The 27038-nt window shown below is 30.1% G+C and overlaps 1 protein-coding gene across 1 annotated transcript in view; it reads right to left on the bottom strand.

Annotated features, from left to right (window-relative positions):
- The window catches only part of LOC111624545 (acetyl-CoA carboxylase-like), an 81147-nt gene that overhangs the window by 32971 nt on the left and 21138 nt on the right, over positions 1 to 27038 (bottom strand). The window contains 7 exon segments of the mRNA XM_023367420.1: positions 600 to 730; positions 878 to 984; positions 3353 to 3451; positions 3597 to 3678; positions 3756 to 3865; positions 7710 to 7848; positions 9405 to 9534. Coding sequence (XP_023223188.1) covers positions 600 to 730; positions 878 to 984; positions 3353 to 3451; positions 3597 to 3678; positions 3756 to 3865; positions 7710 to 7848; positions 9405 to 9534 — 798 coding nt within the window.

Raw genomic sequence — 27038 nt, 5'->3', positions numbered from 1 at the left:
CAGTGCTATTTACTACAGAAAAGTGATAACTGTGTATAATATAAATAAATTATGCAGCACTCCAATAGGCATTCCAATAGAGGATGTGGCTCTCAAGTATTTCTGACAGGCAGTGTATGGCTTCTATCATGACAAGGTTTTGCCAACTCTGTTATAGATGATGTCATAATTAATAGTGACCAAAAGTTTTCAATAAATATCACAAAGTATATGTGTATAGAAAAACTCAATTCAAAAGGCAGTCATCACTTCCAATTATCTCAACAACCTTGTCCTCATTCTTAATTTTTTAAACTGTAATAATATTAATTCTACACTATATTTTTTATTATATCTTATAATTTTTTTTTATAATTTCATAGCATATAATTTTTGTCAGAGTCAGAAGTAGTTAAAATCTGAAAATGCTTAAGTTAAAAAATTTAGAAGTATCTTATCACTGAGTTTTTAATAAATTGTAATTTAAATTTCTTCAAATATAAAAAGATGGGTCAAAACAGTCCTATCATAGAGACGATTATTACTATATAAATTAGCTAATTAACATATGAATAAAATCTTAAATACTTATCTTATAAGATATAATTATGTAATAAGAAATATTTATATTAAAACAAACCTGTCTAAACATATTTGGAAAATCATCCGAGCTTTCAGACTTTCGAATTCCCTTTCCACCTCCACCTTCTGAAGCTTTAATCATAACTGGGAAACCAATTTCCTGAGCAGCCTGTTCATTAAAAAATAGTATTTACAACATTTATCAAAAAATATAAAAGTGAAAAAACTTAAATTTCTTGCAATAACCAAATTTATATGGATTTAATATTAAATTGAAAATCACTAAGATAAAACTTTTCATAAACATATGACTAACTTTTAAAGCTTCATCTGCATCTGTGACACATCCCTTTCTATATAATTCCTGATGTATCTTTAGCTTTTTAGTATTCAAATATTTTTCATCCCAGTCAGCTAAAAGTCCTAAACAAAACGTAATAAATTTTTCTTAATATACTTATTGATTTTTTACTTTTAAAAATTGTTCCAGCATAATCAGGTCAACATACAAAAAATATAATAAAATTTTACGATTATACAACAAATTTGCTATTTACTAACAAGATGTTTATCCATTATTCATTCATGTTTTAAAATTAATGACTAAATACGACTTACAAAATTTAATAAATATGAATTTTAAAAAATCTAAAATAATATTTTTAATAATATTAAATATAAAGAAACTATGAACCATTTAAAAATTTTTTTAAATATAAATAATTGTTAATAACAGATACAAACGTGTGTTAAGCTATAAAAAGCAAAACACTCAACATAATATCTCATTTATATAAGATTAAAAATAAAATTAGATAATAATTTATTTTTAATTTCTATAATTAGAACTATAATTTTTAAAAACACATTATTAAATTTTATATAGTTTTTACAATGTATTTGGTTATGAAATTTTCCTTTTCATTCAGTATTAAGTACCTAGATTAGTTACAAATGTAACTTAATTGAAGCCATAAAAAATAAAACTGATTCCAGTAGAGTGGTGATTATAGTTATTGTAGACATTGTAATTGTTCTACTAGAAAACTTTCAATGCTCAGATTTATAAACTAAAAACAATTTTTGCATTTTTATAAATAAATCATTATCTTATGAAATATCTCTAACAATATTTCTTATTAAAAAAAACATATATTTTAAAATCAATCTTAGGCAAAACCTTTTGGAATTTTTGTTTTTAAAGCTGTGTTAGTGTCTAGGATTTATTACAGATTATGGTATATATAGAATACAAGTAAATGTTTTAATTAGAAGTATTTTTGTTCTATTAAATACTTTAATTAATAGAATGATGTAAATAGAAAACTTTTTCTAATTAAAACATTTACTTTTTATCCTGAAATAAGCATCTTTTTTTATTCACATTAAGTTCCCTTTCAGAAAAATGTACAAATATAAAAACATTAAAAATCAACGATTTTTAATGTTTTTATCAGGAATAATACTTTTCAACTTAAAATGATTATTAATATTGAAGATTTGATTTGATAGAATTTATTAATAATGCATTGGATTATTGGTCATATATATTTATTAATTAAAATACAATGAAGAATTATTCAAAAGAAAATTTTTAACTTTCTAACTATTAAATAGTGACTGTTATACAAGTTTAATCTCTAGGAAATTGCAGGCTATAAGATGGTGAATGAATTTTTTTTACCTTGGATCACTTCTTACGAATAAAGGAAGATGTGATAATAAAATTAAACACAGAATTTTCCTTGCTCACAATGCAACCTCTAAATTATTTAGAATTTGGAAAGATTCTGCAATCGCTATTTTTAATAAACTAAAGCTAATAAGAACACTTATTTTTCCAATTGCCACTTATGCCTCAGAAACCTGGACTATAAATGCCACTTCTCAGAAGAAACTTGATTCCTTTGAAATATGGACATATAGAAGAATGCTGAGAATCTCTTGGACTGAGCACCAAACAAATTGCTCCATCCTAAATCAACTGAAAATCACAACATGCCTTACCAATAAAATATACCAATCCTATCTTTGCTTCTTGGGACATATTTCCAGACACAAAAATGGATTTGAGAAACAAATTCTAGAAGGGAAGATCAATGGCAAATGTCCTAGTGGCAGATGTCAGATTAGGTGGACAGACCAAGTAATGATGTTATATTTAAAATCATCAAATATAACAAAGAATTGACTTCTGATGAATGATCAATGTATGAAGCCAACCAAATGGCACAACATTGTGAGCAGTGGAAAGATACAATTAAAGCTGTCAATTCGTAATATCATCATGCCCTCTGAAGGGCATAGGACTAAGAAAAAGAAGAACACTAGTCTAAATTTATAACATCAATTAACTTTCAATATAATACAATGTTAAAATTTTATTTAAAAATTTTTTATTTTTGTATTATTTATTTCATTTCATTTCATTTACTTATTTATAACAACTGTTAACTTTTAAAAATTAGTACTTAATATTAATTTTTTTGCAAATTTAAAATCATCAAATATAACAAAGAATTGACTTCTGATGAATGATCAAGTAACCAAATTGTTTCAAATTGTTCAACTTAAATTGTTATCTCAGGATCTTCTTACAAAACCATTTGTGATGGTGTAAAAATGTTTCCAAAGTATCTTCCAATAATATAACAAAGATGTTAAATATATAAAAACATTGAGATGTGGAAAATTAGAAAAATTAATAAAATTTATGTATAAAATTGTAAGTAATATCATACATTCAGTACCTCAAAAAAATTAGATAATTTAATTAATTTTAAGTAAATACCTGAGCCACTCCATGGTAATGTAGGAATTCCAGCAGTCTGTGCTACTATGGATGATGCAATTTTATCTCCCAAAGCCCACATTGCTTTTTCTGATGGACCTGTTTAAGTTGCATTTTTAAATATTGTAAGTTAACTTCATTTCAGAACAATAATAATAATAAAATAATAAAACTATTAGTTTAGAATACTCAACAGCCTTGACTATTCAGCCATCATATTAAAACTATTAAAAATAAAACTTACCCATAAAAGCAATTCCATTTTTATGAAGAAGTTCAGGAAGTTTTGGATTTTCAGAAGCATGACCCCAACCAGCCCATACTGCCTAGAAATGAATTTTTTTCTTTATTAATGTTTGTAAATTAACAAAATATTACAATTCTAATTAAACCTGATTATTACCTGTACACCCATTCGTCTAGCAATATCTAAAATAAGTTCTACGTTAGCATAATTGTTGTTATTGGTACCTCCAGGAACAGGAACGTAATGATCAGCTAATTTTATATACTCTAAAAAAATTTATCATATTTTAACAAAACAAATTGAAAATATACAGTGAATAGAAAAATTGTAAATATTAAGATTTACCAGTTTCTTAAATTTACCAAAATTTCACAAAATTTACCAAATAAATTTTTGATAATTTTCAAAGTATAAGCATACCCTGCTTCTTGTTTTCCTTATAGAATGTCTTTTCGTTGTTAATATCCAAACTTTNCGTTCGACAGATGTAAACTAGACTGCATTTTAAAGGTATAGTGAATTTTTGTTAAATAGTAATGCAGTTAGAGATAGAATGAATAGAATGAATGATGGCAATGCCGGCCAGATATTATAGAAAGTTAGTTCTGAAGATTTGCAAGAACGAAGCCAAACTAGAATGTCTTTTCGTTGTTAATATCCAAACTTTATAGAACCTATACATCTCTCAATATAACATTTTTTGGCTAATGTTTACGAAAGAAAACTTATACTTACATCTCAAAAATTCAGCATCCTACAGAAAAAGTCCCAAATTACAGTCAAATAAAATTGGTTAGAATGTTAGAATTACACAAACATTTTGAAATACACCTCTAGTGTCAAGTAATAGAATATGCATCTCAAATATAGCTGGTGTTGAGTGAGGTGTCATAGTATCATATACCAACACCTCCTGCAGCAGAAAGCCTAATATGCTTTCATGATATCACTAACAGTAGTCAATCAATTCTCAAATAATAGTAGTAGGAGTATTATGAATGTGTTGCTGCAATTTATTCCATTTTTTATTGTAAATTTTTGTCTATACTCTTTAAAACAAATTTCTTATCGCTCTGTATTATTTGCATTGTCATATCATAAATGTAATGCTTGCAGTATAGCATTTAGATTGTACTGTATAAAAAGCAACTCTCTTCATTAACTGCATTTCATATCAAAGATTCACTACTCAAAAAACCTTATAAATTGCAGCCCTTATTAGCAAATTCAAACGTTTTCCGTCATCTTTAATGACCTTTATCAAGAACAAACGAAATTGAATGCTGACAGATTTGTATTAACGATAAATGCGTTTTGGAATGTTTTTAAAACATTTTTAGTGCGCAATCTCATGCCGATAGATTATCATTAAAAATGGAAAATAAATTAAAACAAAATAAGATAAGATACATCAACAAATAAAGAGATGCAAATAAAAAATACTAAAACACAAAAAATAAAATAAAGCAAAAACATTAACACATGTAGAGCAACCAGATTGCACATGTAATATGCATTGCTTGCCCTTCTTGACTGGTTTTGTAAATATGCCAAGCCTCTGCATACTTGAGTTTCTTTTTGTCAAGAATATTTTGTATCAAACTTGCTTTATCCCATTCCGCTTTAACTTCTGGAGGGTCTGCTAAAATGTATGTTGCCAGCACTGTGATTGGCTGCTCCTTTCTTATATTTCTTTTGTGCTCTGTCAGTCTTTTTTTAAGCGATCTCCCTGTAGTCCCAATGTAAAACAGCTCTTTCTGTCACCTCTTATCTGTTATTGGAATTCTATATACTCTGGACAGAAGGTTCCAGTCTAATTCATCTTTGTCTGCTCTTAACATTTGATAAATTGTTGGATTCCTTTTGTAAATTATTTTTTTGTTTGTTGCTGCTCCTATTCTTTTGTAGACATTGTTTAGCGGGGTCCTGTATTCCATCATTGTATACTTTTTTATTTTATTTCTTATATTCAGCTCATTGCTGCCTGCTTTTGTTTTGTTGGTTAGAGCGTTAATATTAACACCACATTGCCTTGCTAGCTTTTTGATATATTGCAGATCTTCATTTCTATCTTGCATTTTGCTACAGTGTGTATGTGCTCTTGCAATGAGCGCTCAGAATGCTGCAAGTTTATACATAGCTGTGTTGTGTGAATTCCACAGTATATACGAACAAAGGGTTGTATGTAGGCTTTCTGTAAACTTTTGTAATTATATCTCCTCTGTTGTCTATTTGTATTGATAAATCCAGAAATGTATAATTTTATCATTCTCTTGTTCTAGTTCAATCTCTAGGCCAAACCTGTTGTCATTTATTTCTTTTATGATTTGCTGTAATTTTGGTTTTACTTTCCATATAATAAAAACATCGTTGACATACCATGCATATAGTATGATTTTCATTGCATATTTCAGCATGATGGTGTTCTCTAACATTCTTAATACCATTTCACATAATGTACCTGCTACTGGACTTCCTATTGCTACACCTTTCTGCTGCACATATGTAACTCCTTTAAAGTTAAATATCGACAAATATGTGGTTAGATGCATCAGCTCTAGTATCTGTTTTCTCTTCTTTTCTGTATATTTGATTTTGTTTAATAAGATAATAATTTGCTAATAAATACAGCTGCAGTTTATAAGGTTTTCTGAGTTGTGAATCTTTAAAAAGTAACAGTTAACAACTATATTTACTGTTTGATGATCAGAAAACATTTTATATTCTAATATGATAGTTTGTAACCTATACAGTACTAGCAGACCCCGCCACGCATTGTTGTGGCTCAAAATCTATCTATTATAAATGTATAACACTAACCCTGTGGGTTTTTCGAAAAATCCCTTCTTAGTGTACATTCTCTCAACGTACCCTATTAAAACACAATCAAAAATGCAAAAACTGCATCTAAAATAGTATAAATAGAAGCAGAGTTCTTCATGGTAGGCCTTAATCCTGTTCATCTCTCCCCCAGTGGGGGAATTTCAACATGTATATTATATAAAAACACGTGCATATTCAAATACAACATTGTGTCAAAATTTCAAAGGAATCGGTAGACCAAACAAACATTACATTTTTATTTATATAGATAGATAGAAGATGATCTGGGTTTGTTTTTAATTCATCCTCACGGAAAAGCATAATACCTTACAGAAATGCAAACTTAGGTCATCATACTCGCGGAGTTAGTGCCATCTGTTGGACATAAAAGCCTTAATCCTAGATGATATCTTTTAATTTACATGAATGTTTAACGGAATAATATACAGCCTATGTCCACCCTGATGTTCCATTATAAATGTTGTTGAAAGAATTTTTGAAATCGGATGAGTAGTTTCGGAGATTACCTCCTACATCCAAACTTACAAACTTTACCTCTTTATAATATTAGTATAGATAAATCTTAAAATGAAAACTCAAAAACTAATTTTAGTATTTAATATTCTAATTTCAGGTATTATGAAATATTAACTCAACAAAATTAGAATTCAACTTTCTGAATTTACTGGGCACATCTTTTATCATCTTATTTCAGAAATGCATTTCAAATTTCATTATACTTTATCTGTGTACAAAATATTTAATAAAATTACTGTAAAATTCTTTATTTTTGAGAATTAAAAACTTAAAATAATATAAAAGCTTCAAGTTTTTAAATAATTTTATGAATTTTTTTAATAGAACAAAAAAATTTTTTTTATGTCTTAGAAAAAAATTAATTTCATTAGATATAACTCTCCCTATAAGTATAACCTCAAATTACAATGTTATATGTTAAAATATTAAGTCAAATTAAAATATATATAAACCATATATAATAATTACATAAAATAGTAAATATTTGTATTAAATTTAAAACAAATTCAGCAAAGTAAAATTAACACACAGTTTTATTTAGTATTTAATTTCATAGAAAGCCTTAAAGAAACTACTAAAATAGTCCTGTCTATAAGATAAAAATATAGAAAAACAATTATTTCAAATTACTAAAAATTGTTTTGTGATGACAATACAGATGTAAAAAACAATACTTTCTTAAGATTGGGAAATAAAATCAATTATCAATTTATTAATCAGATTAAAGCAAAATATTCTGTATTAAGTTACCTGCATTTGCTTTGAGATCTTCAGGTGTTACCATTACAACGAAACGTATGGCTCTTTCATTTTTAAACATTTCATATGCCCATCTACGTATCGAACGCATGCATTTGACAGCAGCAATACCATTATTGGCAATCAAAATCTATTTTTAGAATAAATTTATATTAATAAATACAAACTTAATTTGTAATTATTTCTTTTAATAAAATTAAATTTAAAAAAAAATAAAAAATACTATAATTTACTGTCTATAATCCACAGATTGTGTGTTAAAAAAATCCTCAACATCAAAAATTGGCTCCAATATTGTTTTAACTTTGTTATCTTTAGAAGCTTCCTAATATCATAAACAACAATAAAATACCTAACATATTTTATATGTTGGGTGAATGCAAAAGACAGGTAACAAAGTATAACTCACTTCTACTAGTGAATGGAATAAACTATTGTTTACATGTCCACTGACCTTCCAATATGCATTCTGATCTTTAAAATATTTTTTAGCTTAGCATAAAATCTTAATTTGCTCAGTGCCAAAAATAATTACATAATAATGCAAAGTTGTGCAAATTCAATAACAAAAAATTTTTTATAAACAAAAATTCTCTCTGTTGATTATATGCTACTGAAAATTATAAACAGAAAATTATAACTCCAAATAGAAAAAATAAATTGTAGAAATTAATTAATGACCAAAAATAGAAAAGGTATTTTGCAAAACAAATGAAGCTTTCTATTTATATCTGTCTCTGACTCTTTAAAAACAAAAATACTTCATATTTTCAATAAAAAAATTCATTGTCTGTTGATTTCCTTATTTATCATCTACTGTTTTCAACAAATAAATTCATTCAAATCTTCATTATGAACGACTACAATCTGACAAAAAATTTAACTTGAAGAGCAGAGCACACTTTCTAACAAGTCCTTTACAAAATACAAACCGTTACTAGAAGAAACCCATTCAAGATTATGTGCATTCATAACACTAATCATATTACTGTGCATTTTCCACAAGTGAGAGAAATACACACAGATGTGAATTCAGGTAAATGGTTTTTTTTTTTTTCTACAAAGAAATATTATATTTTTAATTGTGTTGGGATTGTCACCTGTGAACATTTTAAACTGTTTTACATATTTGTGCAGAGGCATAGCCTCTAAAAAAAGGTTGTCTCTGCAATGGAAATAGTTGTTCCTGGTGATTGGACATGGCAAGCAAAATTGGACTCGTATCCAGATGAATTTTACTTTTTATTAAATTTATCAGGTAAATGGTATCTACAAAATTTATTTTATAATTTACTGGTGGCTACATAATAAAGTAAGCGTTTTACTTATATATAGTCTTTTGAATTATCCGAAATAGTTTAAATTTAAATAACTTTATTTTGTTCTGCAGTCAATCATGTGTTGAATATAATCTGGTAATGCTTTGGACAATAAAAGCAAATGTACTTATTAATTTTTAGTTTATTTAAGTAATTTGTAAGAGGAATGTGGTATGATATTATAAACTAACTTATGAGTAAATAACATTGAATTTTTCATCATGGAAAGGAGCTCATTTGAGTTTAATGCACATGAAATTAATTAGGATTAATATATTGCCTAAAAATCTAGTACTATTTAATGTGAATGATATATTCAATTAATGTTCAATTCAATGATAATTACTGATATTTAAAAAAATCTTACCCTGGTAATAATATTATTTCCTCCAAATCTGCACACAAATTCTTCAGGTGTAGCCACTGTAAAATCCTTTCCATCTAACCGAAATGCATCCTTTTCTTGTTGCATTAAATGCACACCAGACATAGACTGTCTGAATTGTTAAATAAATACAAAACAATTAATATCTTAAAATGTAATAAAAATTACTTTTAACTAATTAATTTATTTCCATACTTTTAAATTTATTTAGATTATTCAAATACGTATAAGATATTATCTCAAATTCTAATTTATAGTAAAAAGTTTGATGACTGCTATTTAAAAAACACTAATTATTTTATATAAAAGTACAACTAATTAAGAAATAGTTAATGTAAGTAAAAATGAAATATTGTAAAAGGAATATTAAATCAAGAATGTAAGTCTAAAGAAAAATTTCATTTCAGAATTGTATACTTAATTAGAGTGATCTTAATTTAAAATTAAGATCATTAATTGTGTGTGTGTGTGTATATTGCTATTTCATTATTCATTTTACAATTCTAAAGTTAAATTTTTCTTTAGATATATATTTCTTAATTTGTTTTGGTTTTATATGAAATGATTAGTGTTCTTTTAATAGATCATCAGTCAAACTTTTTGCTGTAACTTAGATTTAGAGATAATATCTCACACTTATTTGAATAATCTAGGCAAATTTAAAGTTTATTTTGAAAATTTAAAAATAATGTTTTTCTTACATTCTATATTATATATTTTGTATATATTTATTGAATTTATTTTATATTTTACATATTTAAATACAGCAAAGCCTGTTTAAAACAGAATGCAATAGTACTGGCCAGAATATTCCATTTTCTCAGAAAGTTATATTTTTACTAATCTTTCTATGAATTGGAGAAAAGCATTAGTGTTATATTATCACAGTTAACTTCCAAACAATAAAAATACAATCTTAACAAAGAAAGAAAAAAAAGGACAGACTATGAATATCATCACTGAGGTGAATATAATTCAAACCCATAAGTTATATTTTTAATTATGATTCAGAATTTAGCTGCTGTTATGCCAAAAATTGCACTTTATTCAGGTTATGTTCTAGTCTCTCACAATTATAAGTTATATGATTATGTAAAAATACCCCAGAACACCAAACCAGTTACAAATAACAGAAATATTTAATATAACAAACATTTGTCAAACTGATACAGAAGAAAACATTCATTATGTGAAATATGTTGTTTGTTTAACTAGTTTGGTGTATTGAGGTGTTTTTAGATAATATATACCAGTCCTTGAGGTGTTTAATGTGTTATGTGACAAGATATTAATTAATTTACATGAAATAATGTTACTATATAATTAACAAATTCAAAAAAGTGTAAATGGCAGTCACCAACTACTGGCCTTAAAAATGTTCTTTTATATGCAATGCTGTTATAAAATGCATATCAAAGCAGGATGTATGTTTTGAAAACATGTAAACAAGTAATTTTTACACATATAAGAGTATGCTCTTATATGTGCGGAAATACAATAAGTGTTCCAGTAAAGTTGGCAATTGTTAATGCAGACTGATTTATATAAGAGTACAGGTAACCCCCGTATAACACAGTAGTTACGTTCCAAAAAATTGCCGTGTTATGCGAATCCGTGTTATACGAAACAAAGAACTAATACGAAAAGGAGGGTTAGGTTCCAAAAATTAAAAAACATGCTAGTATATTTTCATAATTAAGATAAATATCTTCATTAAAATTTTTTTAAGTGATACATATTAATATAAATTAAACAATGTTTTCTTCGTCATCACTAAAAACACTATTAATTAACCGAGAGCGTTTTCTTTTTGGCAAGTTATCCTTATCCTCTGAGCATTTTTCTGCATTATCTTCAGATCCATGCTTTACCTTTTGCAAAATGTATGTAATTTTAGATTGCTTGCTTCTAGTTAAAAGGTCTTTATAAATTTCCTTATATGGTGCTAAGCACTTATGAAGAATAAAGCAAGTATGGAATAAGGGAAAAACATTCGGCAACATCAGAAGCAGAAGCGTCGCGATCTGGCAACATTGAAACAAGTTTCGAGAAGGACCACGTGTATCGACAGAAGGCGAGAAGAGAAAATTTACATACTTAAGTACTAATAGTTCACGAAAATAATAATTTTCGTGAACTATTATTAGTTAAGTATGTAAAAATTTATTACATTTCCTGTTGTACGAGGGTTTTACCCAATTCTCGAACCGTGTCAGAGTGAATCCGTGCTATAAAAGTACCGTGTTATACGGGGGATGGTACCAATTCTCAAACCGTGTTAGAGCGAATCCGTGCTATAGAAGTGCCGTGTTATACGGGGGTTACCTGTATCAGGATATTTTCCAAAGTTTACTTTTGAATTCATCATCAGGCAATTTCCTTTTACATCTTTCAATACTCTAGATTGTTAATCAATGTCTAATTAACGAATCATTTCCTGTGTTTTAAAATTCTCTTCAATTTTTATAACTGTTTCAAAATTAATAATTGTAATTATACTAATAGATAAGTTACTATGAAAAGGAAATAAATATGGAACTAAATTAATTTTTTGGGCCCATCTACAATGATTATTTGTTGCAATTGCAGCAGTAATATCATCACTGGCATAAAAAAAATTGCATGCACTCATGCTAGTAACCTTAGACAATTGTCACTTTGACTCCAATGTATCTCAAAAATAAAATCATGGACCCAGATTTTTATTACATTTTTTATGTCCTCATCTCCTATTAAGTAAAATGACAAAGTTTAATCAAAATCAACTGATCAAATTCTGAAAACAACCTCAATTCTTAAGTCACACAGAAGAGGTTTCACCAGCACTCTGCCTCAATAAAAAAAACTTAGTTTGTGCCAATTATATTTTCCTTGGAAAAGTGATTTATTAATAAGCAACTTATCTCTATAAATATTAATTTATAGANGATAACTTTCAAAACCAAGTGCAAAGTGCAATAAGGTTGATACGTTTTATTAAATATTTTTACATTTGCAAAATCTGCTACTACTATTCCATATTTTAAGAGTTCTATTGAAAAATTTATATGTATTAAATCATTGAATTTATCATTCACAAAATCTAATCTCTCTTTATGTGACTGCTTTAAATCATTATCCTGAATGTTAGATCTTATATTTAGAATAGATTTTTTTCATTTAATTTTCTAATTTATACAAGTTCTGACCTATATAAATTAATGTTATTTTTATTAACAGAAAATAAAATCTTTAACAGTGCTTTTTATTAATAAAGAAACATACTACATATTTAATTTGTTCAAAAAAAAAAGGGTAAAAGGAACCTGCTCTACCTCAGATTCCATACAAGCTCTCAAATGCTGTATCTAGCAATGAATTTCAAAAATTGATATTTAAGAATAGTTTTAAAATGAATGTTCAATTTTTATTCAATGTGTAAAAAATGTGATGCATTCGATGCAACAGAGGATTTTATAAGGCAAAAAATATCGAAATTTGTAAAATTTCTATAATTCATACGGTTAGATTAAAGTGCTCCACAAAAGTACAGAACCACTCAAAAAATTGGTCTTTTGAGGTCAGAACATGCACTAATAGACAGAAATAATGTTTTTTATGTGTAATTCAGCACTTAACTTATAAAACCATAATTTTAGGAAACTTGAGCTTCTAATGTGTGGCTGACTGAGGAAAAGTGATAGAGTCAATTTACACAACTATAGAATTGTCATCTTTCTTGCAAGTTTCAAGTATGAAAGTGTTTTTTTTTTCATAATTTTTCATGGTACCCATTTAACAATTTTGAGAAAGGATAAATTGTAGCTTTGAGAAGCACTGGTTTAAGTCATCAGGCAGTAGCAAACAGCATCAAGCATTCAAAAGAGGTAGTTCAGTATTATTTGTCAAATTCTGCAAATTATGGACCAAAGCACAGATATGGACATCCTTCAAAGCTTACTCTGCAAGGCCACACATGAATTGTTAATGCAGCCTCCAATTCCACTACATTCATGCATCAAATTCAGGACAATTTGAGTATTCGAGTCACGAAACCATTCAAAATGGTTTTACACTACAGCAACAACATTGTTCGGTCTCGAACAAGAAGTACCCCTGTTCTTAAGCCCGAGCACAAAGCTGCCCTACTCAATTTTGCTAGGAAAAATATGGCCACTCAATGGAATAAGGCAAGTTTTATGTTTCATTTAGTCCTATTGTGCTAGTACAAGAAATAACAACCTTTTTGTCATTTAGGTAATCTTTTCAGATGAAAAAAAATTTAATTTGGATGGGCCAGATGGTTTAGCATTCTACTGGCGTGATTCATGTAAAGAGCCCAAGTAATTTTCACAAAGGAACTTCGATGGTGGGAGTGTTATGGTTTGGGTGCTTTTTCTGCATTGGGAAAATTGGATTTAGAATTCATTATCTGACATATGAACAGTGCCAACTATCAAGTTCTGGAGAAAAAATTGCTGCCATACAAATGTAGATTCAGAAAAACTCCTTTTATTTTTCAACTAGACAATGCATCTATCCACGTATCACGAGATATGAAACGGTGATTTGAAAATAAACAGACTGAACTTCTGGATTGGCCACTTCATTCTCCTGATTGCAACTTTATGGAAAACATTTGGGGAATCTTGATTTGCCGAATTTATGACCAAACTCGTCAGTATGCCAATGTTGAACACTTAAAAGAAGCAATTGTCACTGCTTGGAACTCCCTTGAGGCATTGATCATAGAAAACCTTGTTGATAGCATGCCAAATTGCATTTTCAATCTTATTAGTACAGGAGGTGTGCAAATAAATTACTAAATTAAACTATTTTGTAGTATTTAATGCTTTTTGCATTCATTTACTAATCAATTCTATACTTTTGTGGTGCTTAAAATCAGTTTTTTTACAATTTCTGCTGTTCACTACCATATAAGAAACTATGAGTTTTGACAAATTGTTTTCATAAATCATGAAAAATATAAAGAAGGTTCTTAATAAAAGAAAGAAAGAAATATAAGAAAGGTTCCATCATACATGTAATTCCTAACCTTTGTATAGTAAATTTGCAGCTGTACTATACTTATGTGGAACACCTTACTGCTATAAATTACATAAATATTTAATTGGAAACTAGTTCTTTAAATTCAATTTAGAATTATATTTAAAAATTCATCGTCTTTTTAAAAGTATTTGCTTTAAAACTTTTAATATTCTCAGACTTCTAATCCAGCTTCAGCAGTAAATTCTAATTAATTGGAGTTAATCAGTACATACACTGCTGGCCAAGTAAAATGTAACACCATTTAGGACTCTAGATATTGCAGGTGTTGCATTTTGCTTGGCCAGCAGTATACTTCTAAAGAGATTTTTCAAATTAACTTCTAGCCCAGCAAAGATATTAAACTAAACTCTTCTAAAACAGAAGTACTTTTGTAGATTTTTAGTATATTAAAATAGGAATTATGTTTATATAATCATTTGAAATATTTGAAATTAATTTCTGCATAAATTGAATTCATTCACTTAATGCATTGTATTAACTGTAAGTAAATTTGATATGTATCAGTACAAGGATCAAGCAAATTCAAATTTTAAAAATTTGTTCTCTACTCTAAAGCTAATAGTAGTTTTACCTTAAAATTTAGAAAACAAAACTTCAGAAATATTTATGATAACACTCATAAATAATCCATAAATTAATATAGTAATAAAATTGATATATTATTATTTATTTTAATATATTGAGTGGCTAGAATTTCTTCCATTAACTTTAATCACAATATGTTAGTTTAATTCCATCTAATTTGAATATAATTTATCATAATCTGTTGAATTAATTGTCAATTTAATTTTGAAGAATATTAATTGGCTGTTCATAGAGATAATTCTATGACAAATTTTTCTTTAACCTTATATATTTATGCTATAATCCATGATAAACACAATCAAGAATCAACTACACCTTTATTAAATAGAACAATCTACTAAACAATGTGTTAATTATAAATTAAACATATCAACCTTATTCTGCTTTGCTTGTAGTTTTGGAAGTTATCACAAAAACAAATCTGAAAGGCATGACAAGCTATGTACAACTTGGTGCTATAACAAACAATGCATGTGCACATATTTAAAAATTCATAAAAAGGAAATGTTTGAAATTTGAATATGTCTGAGCCAAATGAAAAATAGAACACCACCAGCACCAGAAGGAATCATTTTTTGAAAGATCTACCTGAAAAATGTCTGAGACAAACTGAAAATGTTAGTAATGTGATAACTTTCAAAACCAAGTGCAAAGTGCAATAAGGTTGATACGTTTTATTAAATATTTTTACATTTGCAAAATCTGCTACTACTATTCCATATTTTAAGAGTTCTATTGAAAAATTTATATGTATTAAATCATTGAATTTATCATTCACAAAATCTAATCTCTCTTTATGTGACTGCTTTAAATCATTATCCTGAATGTTAGATCTTATATTTAGAATAGATTTTTTTCATTTAATTTTTTTTTTTTTTAACTCTATACTTTGTAGATATATGTTTTTTTTTATATCCATTACAAATTCAGCAAGGAGCAGTTAGATGAGGGACGAAGCATTATGTATCCAGGTCAAACTATCCATAAAAATTGCTGAGATCCTGGCTTAAACACAAAGGTCACCAGAACAACATGCTGATACTTTTACTGCCTGGACATATGTACTTTTTAAAATGACTAACTCATAAAAATATTTAATCAATCTTGATTACTTTTTACCCATTTTTATTCAATCATAGTTCAAAGAATGAGCCTTGTAACATTTATATTGCAAAATGCATTTTGAATTCACCTTTGATAAACTCTTCAGTCTGTTTATTGTAAAACATTGCATTTTCTTTTACTTAAATAATTTGGCTCTTGATCATTTGACAATCTTTCTTTCTTATTATTCTTTATTTTCAGTTCTCTGTTTTTCTTATTATTGCTATAGGAACTATACTTGTACAAATACCAACTTTAAAACCATCTAATGCAGTAAAAATTTCTTTATTCAAACATTTCAATTGTCTTAAACGATCTTCAGGAAAAATTACATTCTAAAAGAACAAATACCTATGAATTTTTCTAGAACATATTTGATTTACAGAAAGCACATGGTGAAACAAATTTTGATTTTGAAAGCTTATATCAATAATAAATAAATTAATGCATACATAAAATAAAATACACAAGTAAATAAATAATACAAATAATAATATTTAAATCATCTTTCAGTACTGCTATGCAGCAACATTTTCCTGGTATTACCTTAAGGTCCTTGAAATTAATTGACTGCTCTTTCAATATAATTTTGCAAATGTACAAGATTTCTGAATACTTTAGTTGTTGTTTCTTCTGCATCCTCTGTATTATTGTAGCATGGTTCTATAGAACAGAAACCAACCAGAAATCAGCCAATACATATGTTGCTAATGCAGTGCTGTATTTGAATTTAATGATGTCATTTTTATATTCCTTGATTCTTACTGCTAATTTCCTCAAAGTACCCCCTAAATAACATAAATCATTTACTCCCCTGCTGTCTGTTATGGGGATTTTTATACTCCTGGACCACAGAATGCCTGAATAAGTCTTTCATCATTACATAGTAATTCATATATGGTAAGATTTCTTTTGAAGATTATCTTCCTCCCTGTAACTCTGCTTATCTTTTTGTATATATTATAAAGGGAGCTCTATATTCAACATCATGCACTCTATTATTGTATCATTTGCTGTTATCTCTTGTGCACTTCCTGATTATATCTTCTATATTCTTATGTTTAAATCCAAATTGGTGCTCCAAGGTTTTGATATATTCCAGCTCCTCAATTCTGTCTTGCATATTTACACATTGTGTATAGGGTCTTCTCATCATAGCTCTGAAAGCTGCCATCTTGTAGTTCATTGGGTCATGGGATGCTCATGGTATGAATAGAGGATTATATGTCAGTTTCCTGTAAATATTCATAGTAATCAACCCCCTCCTTTAAGCCTAAGTGCTACGTCTAGAAAGTGCACAGCGATATTGCTTTCTTGTTCCAACTCTATTTTTAATCCATATGGATACATATTGATGTCGTTGAAAAAGCTTATTATGTTAGGCTGTCTTCTTCATATTATTAATAGATAATACTTTACTCCAGGTATACAGATGATGTTTTCATCATATTCAGGCAAGATGTTACCTTCTAAGATCCATGGAACCATTTACAGAGCATCCTTGACCTCTAAGTGGCAAAAATATTCTACATTCTTTTCTTTCAATGATGTGACACATGCAGACTAGAGTAAGGCATTACTATTATATACAGAGTATTTATCCATCTAGGGATAAAAGAATCTTTCCAACAATGCACAAGTGTATGCATGGGTGCATGCTAGTTCCAGCACTAAAGGAAATCATTTAAGGTAATTTAACATAACATATAATACAAATAATCTTTGACAATAACAATACAGTAGAGCGTCGTTTATCCGAAAGCTGGTTATCTCAAAACGTCCGTTATCCGAAAGCATTCCAGTCAACAAATTTAAATTTTCACTAGTGCTGTGGTGCTGCAATCTTCGGCTATTTCTCGGGCTACTCAAATATTTTACGTTTTTGATACTAAATTAACATCTGAAGTATAATTTTTTATTGTTTTTATATTTTTCAATATATTTATTTTGTTTGTACAAAATAAAAAAATAATTTTTAACAATACAATAGTCTTCGTTAGGCTTAACATTGACGAAAATTCAATGCGAAGTGACACGCAACGGAGAGAAATTTCAACATGGGATAAATTAATATATTTTTTCGTACATGATTCGTTATCCAAAAAATAAGTTATCCGAACCACCCCAGTCCCCAATTGATTCGGATAAACGATGCTCTACTGTATTGCAAAATTTGATACAAAAATATGAGCTTTATTTTGTTAGAGAACATGTTTAAAATTACCAGATTTGGCAGCAATACAAAGATGTAGATGGTCAAATATGGCAAGAAAGATGGGCAAATATGGAAAGAATGTAGCATTCCTGGTATGCCAGTTAATGGATCTCTTGTATGCATCCCTCCATTTCTTAAAAATCTTACAGCTCTGTGGACACCCACAGAGCTCTTACACCAATGCTTTTAAATGACCTCACAGGAACAACTCTGCCAAACAATTCTGCTAGTCACCAATACACATTTTGCTGGGAGAGAAGTGGTACATCATTGTGCAAGTCTGCTGTAGTATTGCACCAATGTCAAGTCATTGAAGCAATTCATCCACGATTATATACCAAATTTCACAACAGATATTTAGAGTAGAATGCATTTTATGCATTTTACTCTAAATATCTGTTGTGAAATTTGTTATATTCTAAACATATGTTGTGTTGCATTGTTTAGCATGTATTACAAATTGTGACAATTATACATTCCATTCTGGAAAAACAATTCGTTGTTGGACCATAAAATGTGCTAAAATAATTACGGTTCATCATGTTATAAATTTATCATGTTGTACCACTCAAATTGCTATGCAATATCTTCTGTATATTGTGACAGTTTCAGGTAGCAGTGGAGTTGGTGTATATCAGGGCAATTATCTGATGTATTTGTGTCTGCTGCAAACTGCAGACACAAATACATAACTCCTACATAACTCTATATATAAATAAATTACTTGGGTCAAATTTTGACTGCTGTTTTTCATCAACAAGGTATTAAAAAGCTGAATTTTTGAGTTTTTTAAATAAAATAATGCAATATAATTTTTTTCTGTATTGTGTAGTCTTTCAAAAACAAATATAACAATGATACTGACTCGTTAATTCTCAAAAACAAATAAAACACTTCTAATTAACTAAAGAATTGTTATTTAACAACTTGAAAAAATTTGAAAATGAAGTCTTAAACACTTCATGTATTTTACATTAGAACCTCACTAATCCAAAATTCTGATCAATCTGAACAACCAAAAAATAATCTCTCTCTCTCTTTTTCTCTCCAAACAATATACATGGATGTCATACATACAAGGTGCTTTCTGTAAGTATTGCAACCAAATTCATAAAAAATCATTTATTGAACATATTCTTACAATTAGTCAAAAATCTTCAAAATAGCACCCTCCTGCATCAATACACTTGTGAAAGCGGTGTTTCCAGGCCTGAAAGACCTCCGGAATGTCCTTTAGAGCTGATGTAACATAAGCCTTGATGTTTTCAATTGTGTCCCAATGTTTCCCTTTCATGGCCCCTTTTAAGCATGGAAACAAAAAAAAGTCCGCAGGAGCCAGGTCAGGACTGTAACGTGGCTGTGGAACCAATAGGGTGTGGGTCCTGGCCAGGAAATCATTGACAATGAAGGTGCTGTGGCTTGGCGTGTTATCGTGATGAAGTTTCCATGTGTCCTTGATGTCACTTCAGCAGCACGAGACCCTCCTTTTCAGTCTTTTGAGCACTTCCAAGTAGAAAGCTGCATTTACAGTGGTCCTGGCAGGTATGAATTCATGATGGATAATGCTTCTGACATCAAAGAAGACAATGAGCATGGTTTTGATCCTGGACTTGCTCATGTGTGCCTTCTTGGTGCTGGGCGATGCTGGGGTGTGCCATTCCAAACTCTGACTTTTTGTCTCAGGGTCATACTTTTGAGTATGACCCTGAGTCACATCCATGACTCATCACTGGTGATAACTGAGTTGAAAAAATTAGAATCATTTTCACACATTTTCCAAGAGCTCTTGGCACTGAAGCACTTGCATGTCCTTTTGTTCGTCAGTCAACACTTTTGGGACCAGTTTGGCGCACACCTTTTTCATGTTTAAATCTTCAGTCACAATGCAATAAATGGTTGTTTTCGTCATGTTTAGAGTGTCTGCTATCAATTTAAGGCTCAACAGTCAGTCAGAATTCAAACAATCACGCACACGCATCACATTTTTGTCGATTCAGGAGGGTGATGGACATGCACTGCAGGGTTCGTCGGTGACCTCCTCTTGGCCATCCTTGAACAAGTTGTGCCATCAGAAAACTTGTGATTTGGACAAGTAATCACTCCCAAAGGCCTACTGAATTAATGTAAAAGGTTTCAGTGGCGGACTTCCCAAGTTTAACGCAAAATTTGATAGCGTAACATTGCTCCACAAAATGATCCATTGCACCATGTTACATTAACTCAAAACAGGGTTCACAGGAACGAACATCCTCACCCACCAGCAGCTTGGAAGCAAATGAGACTGAGCGAGTTTTGAAGCTAACATCCCACGCCACCTAGCACAGCAGGTTAGAACTAGATATAGCATATCATCGCATCATGAAAAAATTGGTCACATTACTTATGGAACACACCTTGTACTTATCTTGCACCACCCAGAATACACAATGTATTCAAACCCTCAAAATAAATTAAAAGTTTTGTTGTTGGAACAGAAAATAAAGGTTTGTCTCCATCTCCTCCTTCCTATATGCTTGCATACTCATGGAAAGAGATTGAAAACCCCAAATACATGAATCAAGTTTTTCAGTTTTCAAAAAACTGACTTGACTCAATGTATTGTGTTAATATGGAGTTTCTCAATATACTGTAGTTGAATAGGCTTATTGGTTCTTTATTTTGTTTTTGAGAATTTATGTACTCTAAGAAATTAAAAACAGGCCAGCATTCAGTTATTCGTTTAAAAATATTTTTTATTGATATCACAGAATGCTTTCATCTTTATTACTCATTTTAATGAATATCAAAATTCAAAATACTCTCCAATATTTATTTACTTAATGATTTTTTATTTTAATGAAAAATATCATTAGTAGAAGAGAGTCTGAAAAATTATGAATCATCCAACCACCAGCCAAATTAATTAGGCAATATTATGCTACAATTAAGAATTAGAAATTACATGATTAGAAATTAGAGTTAGACATTATGTGCCATCTCTTATTGAAAGCAGGAACTATCAATTTAACATAAGTTTAGAATGGTCTGGAAGAAAAGAATTGGCCCAGAGTGGGAGTCAAACCTGCAATATTGCCCGATTAATTTGGTTGATAGTTGGATAATTAATAATACATAGAGTTATTAAGATGTTTATATATATATATATAGTAAACAATTATTTCATTAATTTGACTACTTGTATAGATTTAAACCTATAAATGTTCATATTATTGCATCACTGCTTCATTTTTATTTTGTTTCATTTTACAAGATTTTTTTTTTAATGTAATTTTTGAAGAGCTAATATTTCAAAAATCAGTAAATACAAAATTTTTTACTCACTCAAAAATATATTAAAAACAAGTAAGAAAAAAATATATATAAAAAATTGACTGTAAAATATTTATTGTATTTATTATATTTTTAGTTGAAAATAATTATAACATTTTTAAAATTGCTATATAAATATTCAGACCCTTATTAAATCTTCATAAGCAGCAAAAACAATCTAATTATGAGCATTTTGAGTCATTTTTAGAGATTTTCAATCAACTATAAGGATATTAATGCCCTCTCAATAGCCTAGAGGGCCTGCTATGAGTTGAATAGGGAATAACTGGGACTGATATCATTCTCTCTCTCTGTCTATGGAGTACTCACCTTTATTTACATTGTTTACTTATTGTGTTGCCATTATATATGTTCATTATGTATGTTTCTTATTTATTTATTTATTATGGACTTTTATGTACTTTTATTTATTTATTTTTCATTACTTATCTATGTATTTATTTTTATTCTATTGTTTTAATTTTTAATTTAAACTAACCACCATTCTATGTTTGAAGTTTTTCTATTATATTCTATTTTGTATTCTATCTGAAGATGATGTTTAAAAATAATTGAAAATGTTTGTAATTAAATTGTTTTTGCTGCTTACAAAGGTTTCATAATCCAGTTTCTATGTCTCTATACAAATATACCAAAGATATATAATAATTCCATAGATAATTATCTTTCCTTTTCACCATAGATGTATTAAATTAGAAAATCATAATAAAAATAAACATAGTCTATATTTTATCTAAATACTACAGTTTCTCATTTCCCGGTCTTTTGCTTGTCCCAGGATTACGAGAAAAAGTGAACTGTTTCCCAGGATCACAGGATATAATTAATTATTTTTAAGATATAAAATAAATCTTAAAATTGAATAATAGCCTATAATTATTTTTCACTTTTAAGTAACTTAATACAACCTGCAACATCCAAAATAATAATAATAATATTGTATAAAATATGTATAAAAATTACTTTTGAGTTACATAGAAATTTTCACAAATAGAAAAAGTTTATTAAAGTTGATTGGAAACTGCTTACAACAAAAATGCCTTTAAATAAAGTTAAAAATTTAAAGAAAAAAATTAACTTAGATCAAACTTCTAAGTTAGAAGGCAATTTTTATTTAAACACTAGCTGCAAGGACCCGCTTCGCTGGGCAAAAAGTAACGATAGTGAAGATTAAGATAATTACATTATAGCTAATCTTACCCGTTTTCACAAAATGCAAGAATTAGGTCCCCCATTTCCAGACTAATTAGAGAATTTTTACGTTTAGTCAAACAAACTATTTTCAATGTTTCTGGAATGTTTACAATCGTTCTATAATCGAACCAATATTCGAATTTTATGTTTGAATTTAATTCGAACAAAACATTCAAAATAGAAAGCCACTTTCAACCACTTTCAGCCTCATATCTCCTGCACCCTTATAACTATCGAGACGCAACCACCCCTATGCACAAATGGAGACATGGAGCTACCACCACATACAAACACCATTCATGTGTAGTTTTGGCGGAAAAGTGAAATATAGGGACATACACGTCCATTTTTATATATATATAGATAATACAAAATATTATTGTAAATTTTTATAATAAGATTTTAAAAGCAAATATGGTGAATATGCCCTCCCATCACTCAATTTGATTCTTATTTTACTAAAGAAAAGTCCTGCTACTGAGAATGCCTTTTTCAATTCAATTGATGTGGATGAAATCATCTTTAATGCATTTAAGAGAAGACATATGTTATGTGTTTTTTCACTTATAGTCTGAAAGATTTCTAGTTCAGTTTTGAGATGCATTACAGTATTTCTTATGCTGTCTAGTACAGCTCTCCCTTAATAGTCCAACAGGTATGGGACCAAAGGGGTGTTGGATTACCGAAAATAATTACATATTTTACATTGTTTTGCTAGCAGTAGCTTACAATATTCCCTACATCAATTGTTCGAACAGAACTGCTCACAGAAAACACACAAAATGTGTGTCATCATGTAAAAATTGGATGGGGAGATTTATGTCGCAACATGCTTCTGTGCAAGCAGACACATAACAGGGACGGGTATCTTGACAGGAGGTGCATCAGACTACTGAGCATGTCGGATTAAAAAACATCAGACTATAAAGGGAGAGCTGTATTCTTGATTTGTCTACCTTGGCTGTTTTAATAGTGGCATCAAACTTATAGCCAATAATTCAGTAGTTTGTTTGGCTTTAATAATCAGATTTATGAAGAAAAACTCCATACTTGCATACTTCATACTCAAGTAAATTAAACTTTACTCTGACACCAGGGATGAAATACTAAATACAGGACCAAAAATACTGGTGTAATTTTGCAACGTAATAAGATCATTCTCACCAAGGTGGATAAATCCAAAATGTTAGTCCTTATGAGACGCAGCACCTACCACCAAGGCTTAAAGGAATACATCAATATCACCCAATGCGAAAAGGAGAATGAGAGCATGGTGGACAAAATACAAAATAAGGTTAAGCAATTTGCAAACTCCAAGTTGACAAAACGACTTGCATTGGGAAACATAATAGTCGATTCCCCGGATACACCAAGACTTTTTGCATTTGCCAAAACGCAAAAAATGGGCCAACAATTACGTCCAATAGTTGATAAAATCAGAGCTCCCACAATAAAATTGGAAAAAGCCATTCACAACCTACTTTCTCCCCACCTCAAAGGCTACCCGTATACCATCGATAATCCAGTTGAGCTCATTCACCTCCTTTGAGTTTTGTCTTCGACGCCGCAGTATATTACCATATTAGACTTTAAATCTATGTACCCATCGGAGGAACTCCCTCCAGCTTTTTGCTCCCTTAGAAATTTTTTGCTTAATCTGACTCAAGAACAAGCATTACACCAGCAAGTCATTGAATTAGCCCATCTGATCTGTTATAATTCTATCTTTGCATTTGACGAAGAAGTCTACAAACAAAAAAGAGGAGTCCCCATGGGTAGCCCAGTATCCGGGGACCTATGCGAAATGGTCGTTAGGCAACTTGAACAAAAAATACTTCCACTGTTCCTCCCAAACATCTTACTCTATAGGAGGTATGTGGACGACATCCTCATCATGTGGAAGACAATACCTGACATCTCAAATTTCGTACAAACCGTTAACGATAATCCCTACAGCCTAACGCTAGAAATGGAACAATCTAGCAATACTGAGGTCCACTTTTTGGATATAAACATTAAAGTAGAAGGATCCGCCATCATCACGTCGGTATACCATAAACCTTATGCTGCCTCTATATACATACCAGTAGGTTCATCCGACCCATTCACCTACAAGACTGCAGCATTTAATACTTTGATTAAAAGGGCCTTTTCCCACTCGTCCACCACACAAGCCCTCAACACCGAATTGAATTACATCAAGAGAATAGCAGCCAAGCACGGTTACCATGGTCTAACACACCATCTAATTGAGCGATATCAATGCTCACAACATTCACCCACTATGCATATGAAGACCAATACTGACCAGGATAAACGTACACACCTACACGCCTCCCAGTCACCTTTAACCCATACGTTAAAGCAATATACGCTGAGATCGCTGGAAAACAACAATTACAAATAGCCTATAGAAGATGCCAAACAATCTACAACATCCTCAGAAATGGAAAAGGCAGTCCGGTTTGTAGCAGGCTTCCTGGCGTGTACTCTATCCCGCTGAAAGATAACAGATGTAACGAGAACCTTGTCTATATCAGCTCAACCAAGCGATCTTTAAACACCAGAGTACAAGAGCATCAAGCGGACCTTCAGCATGGGCGGTACACCACAGCCCTAACCACCTTTGCATCCAATCCCGATATAGAACTGAAGTTCGACAAAGCTGACATCATCAACACTACGCCCCATCTGGAACATCTAAAATGGCGGGAAGCTATATCCATCTGCAAGGCTAACCACCTGACCACATGTATAAACCAGAAAGATGAGATTAATCTTTCTATAGCCTGGGAGGACCTCATAAACGACGATCTATAAATATCAACATCAGCACATGAATGCGCATGACCGTCTTAATGGATTTTTCGTTATGCGAGTTTCAGATTTTTTGTTTAAACATCTGCGTTCTATTTTTAAATTCGGTTTTTTATTTAAATATCTACGTTCCATTTTTTGAAGTGTTCCATCGGAATTTTTTCTCTACCTGAGGAAGAGCTATCTCGACAGCTCGAAAACGTTTGTGAAAGGAAAATTTTTTCACGCAAAATTACACCAGTAACAGGTTCCGTATTTAGTACTTCATACTCATTTGTATCCTTGCCCAATTTGCACAATCTAGCATATTTAAGCTACAGGGCATGGTTAAAAATTAAGACAGCATAAGTACAATTATTCCATATATTACAGGTTCTGACAGGTAAAGAATTTTCAGTCCTGTCACAAATAGGCTACATATTGATTATTGACAATCTGTGACATGCCATAATAAGCAAAAATTTAAAAAATTAATAAGCAGGCTTAAAATTAATAAANAAAGGGCCTTTTCCCACTCGTCCACCACGCAAGCCCTCAACACCGAATTGAATTACATCAAGAGAATAGCAGCCAAGCACGGTTACCATGGTCTAACACACCATCTAATTGAGCGATATCAATGCTCACAACATTCACCCACTATGCATATGAAGACCAATACTGACCAGGATAAACGTACACACCTACACGCCTCCCAGTCACCTTTAACCCATACGTTAAAGCAATATACGCTGAGATCGCTGGAAAACAACAATTACAAATAGCCTATAGAAGATGCCCAACAATCTACAACATCCTCAGAAATGGAAAAGGCAGTCCGGTTTGTAGCAGGCTTCCTGGCGTGTACTCTATCCCGCTGAAAGATAACAGATGTAACGAGAACCTTGTCTATATCAGCTCAACCAAGCGATCTTTAAACACCAGAGTACAAGAGCATCAAGCGGACCTTCAGCATGGGCGGTACACCACAGCCCTAACCACCTTTGCATCTAATCCCGATATAGAACTGGAGTTCGACAAAGCTGACATCATCAACACTACGCCCCATCTGGAACATCTAAAATGGCGGGAAGCTATATCCATCTGCAAGGCTAACCACCTGACCACATGTATAAACCAGAAAGATGAGATTAATCTTTCCATAGCCTGGGAGGACCTCATAAACGATGATCTATAAATATCAACATCAGCACATGAATGCGCATGACCGTCTTAATGGTTTTTTCGTTATGCGAGTTTCAGATTTTTTGTTTAAACATCTGCGTTCTATTTTTAAATTCGGTTTTTTATTTAAATATCTACATTCCATTTTTTGAAGTGTT

The sequence above is a fragment of the Centruroides sculpturatus genome, unplaced genomic scaffold (assembly GCF_000671375.1).
Source record: "Centruroides sculpturatus isolate CEXI.00-Female unplaced genomic scaffold, Cexi_2.0 scaffold360, whole genome shotgun sequence".
NCBI classification, from domain to species: Eukaryota; Metazoa; Arthropoda; class Arachnida; order Scorpiones; family Buthidae; genus Centruroides; species Centruroides sculpturatus.
Note: the sequence above shows the minus strand (reverse complement) of the source record. Positions and strands in the feature narration are given on the sequence as shown.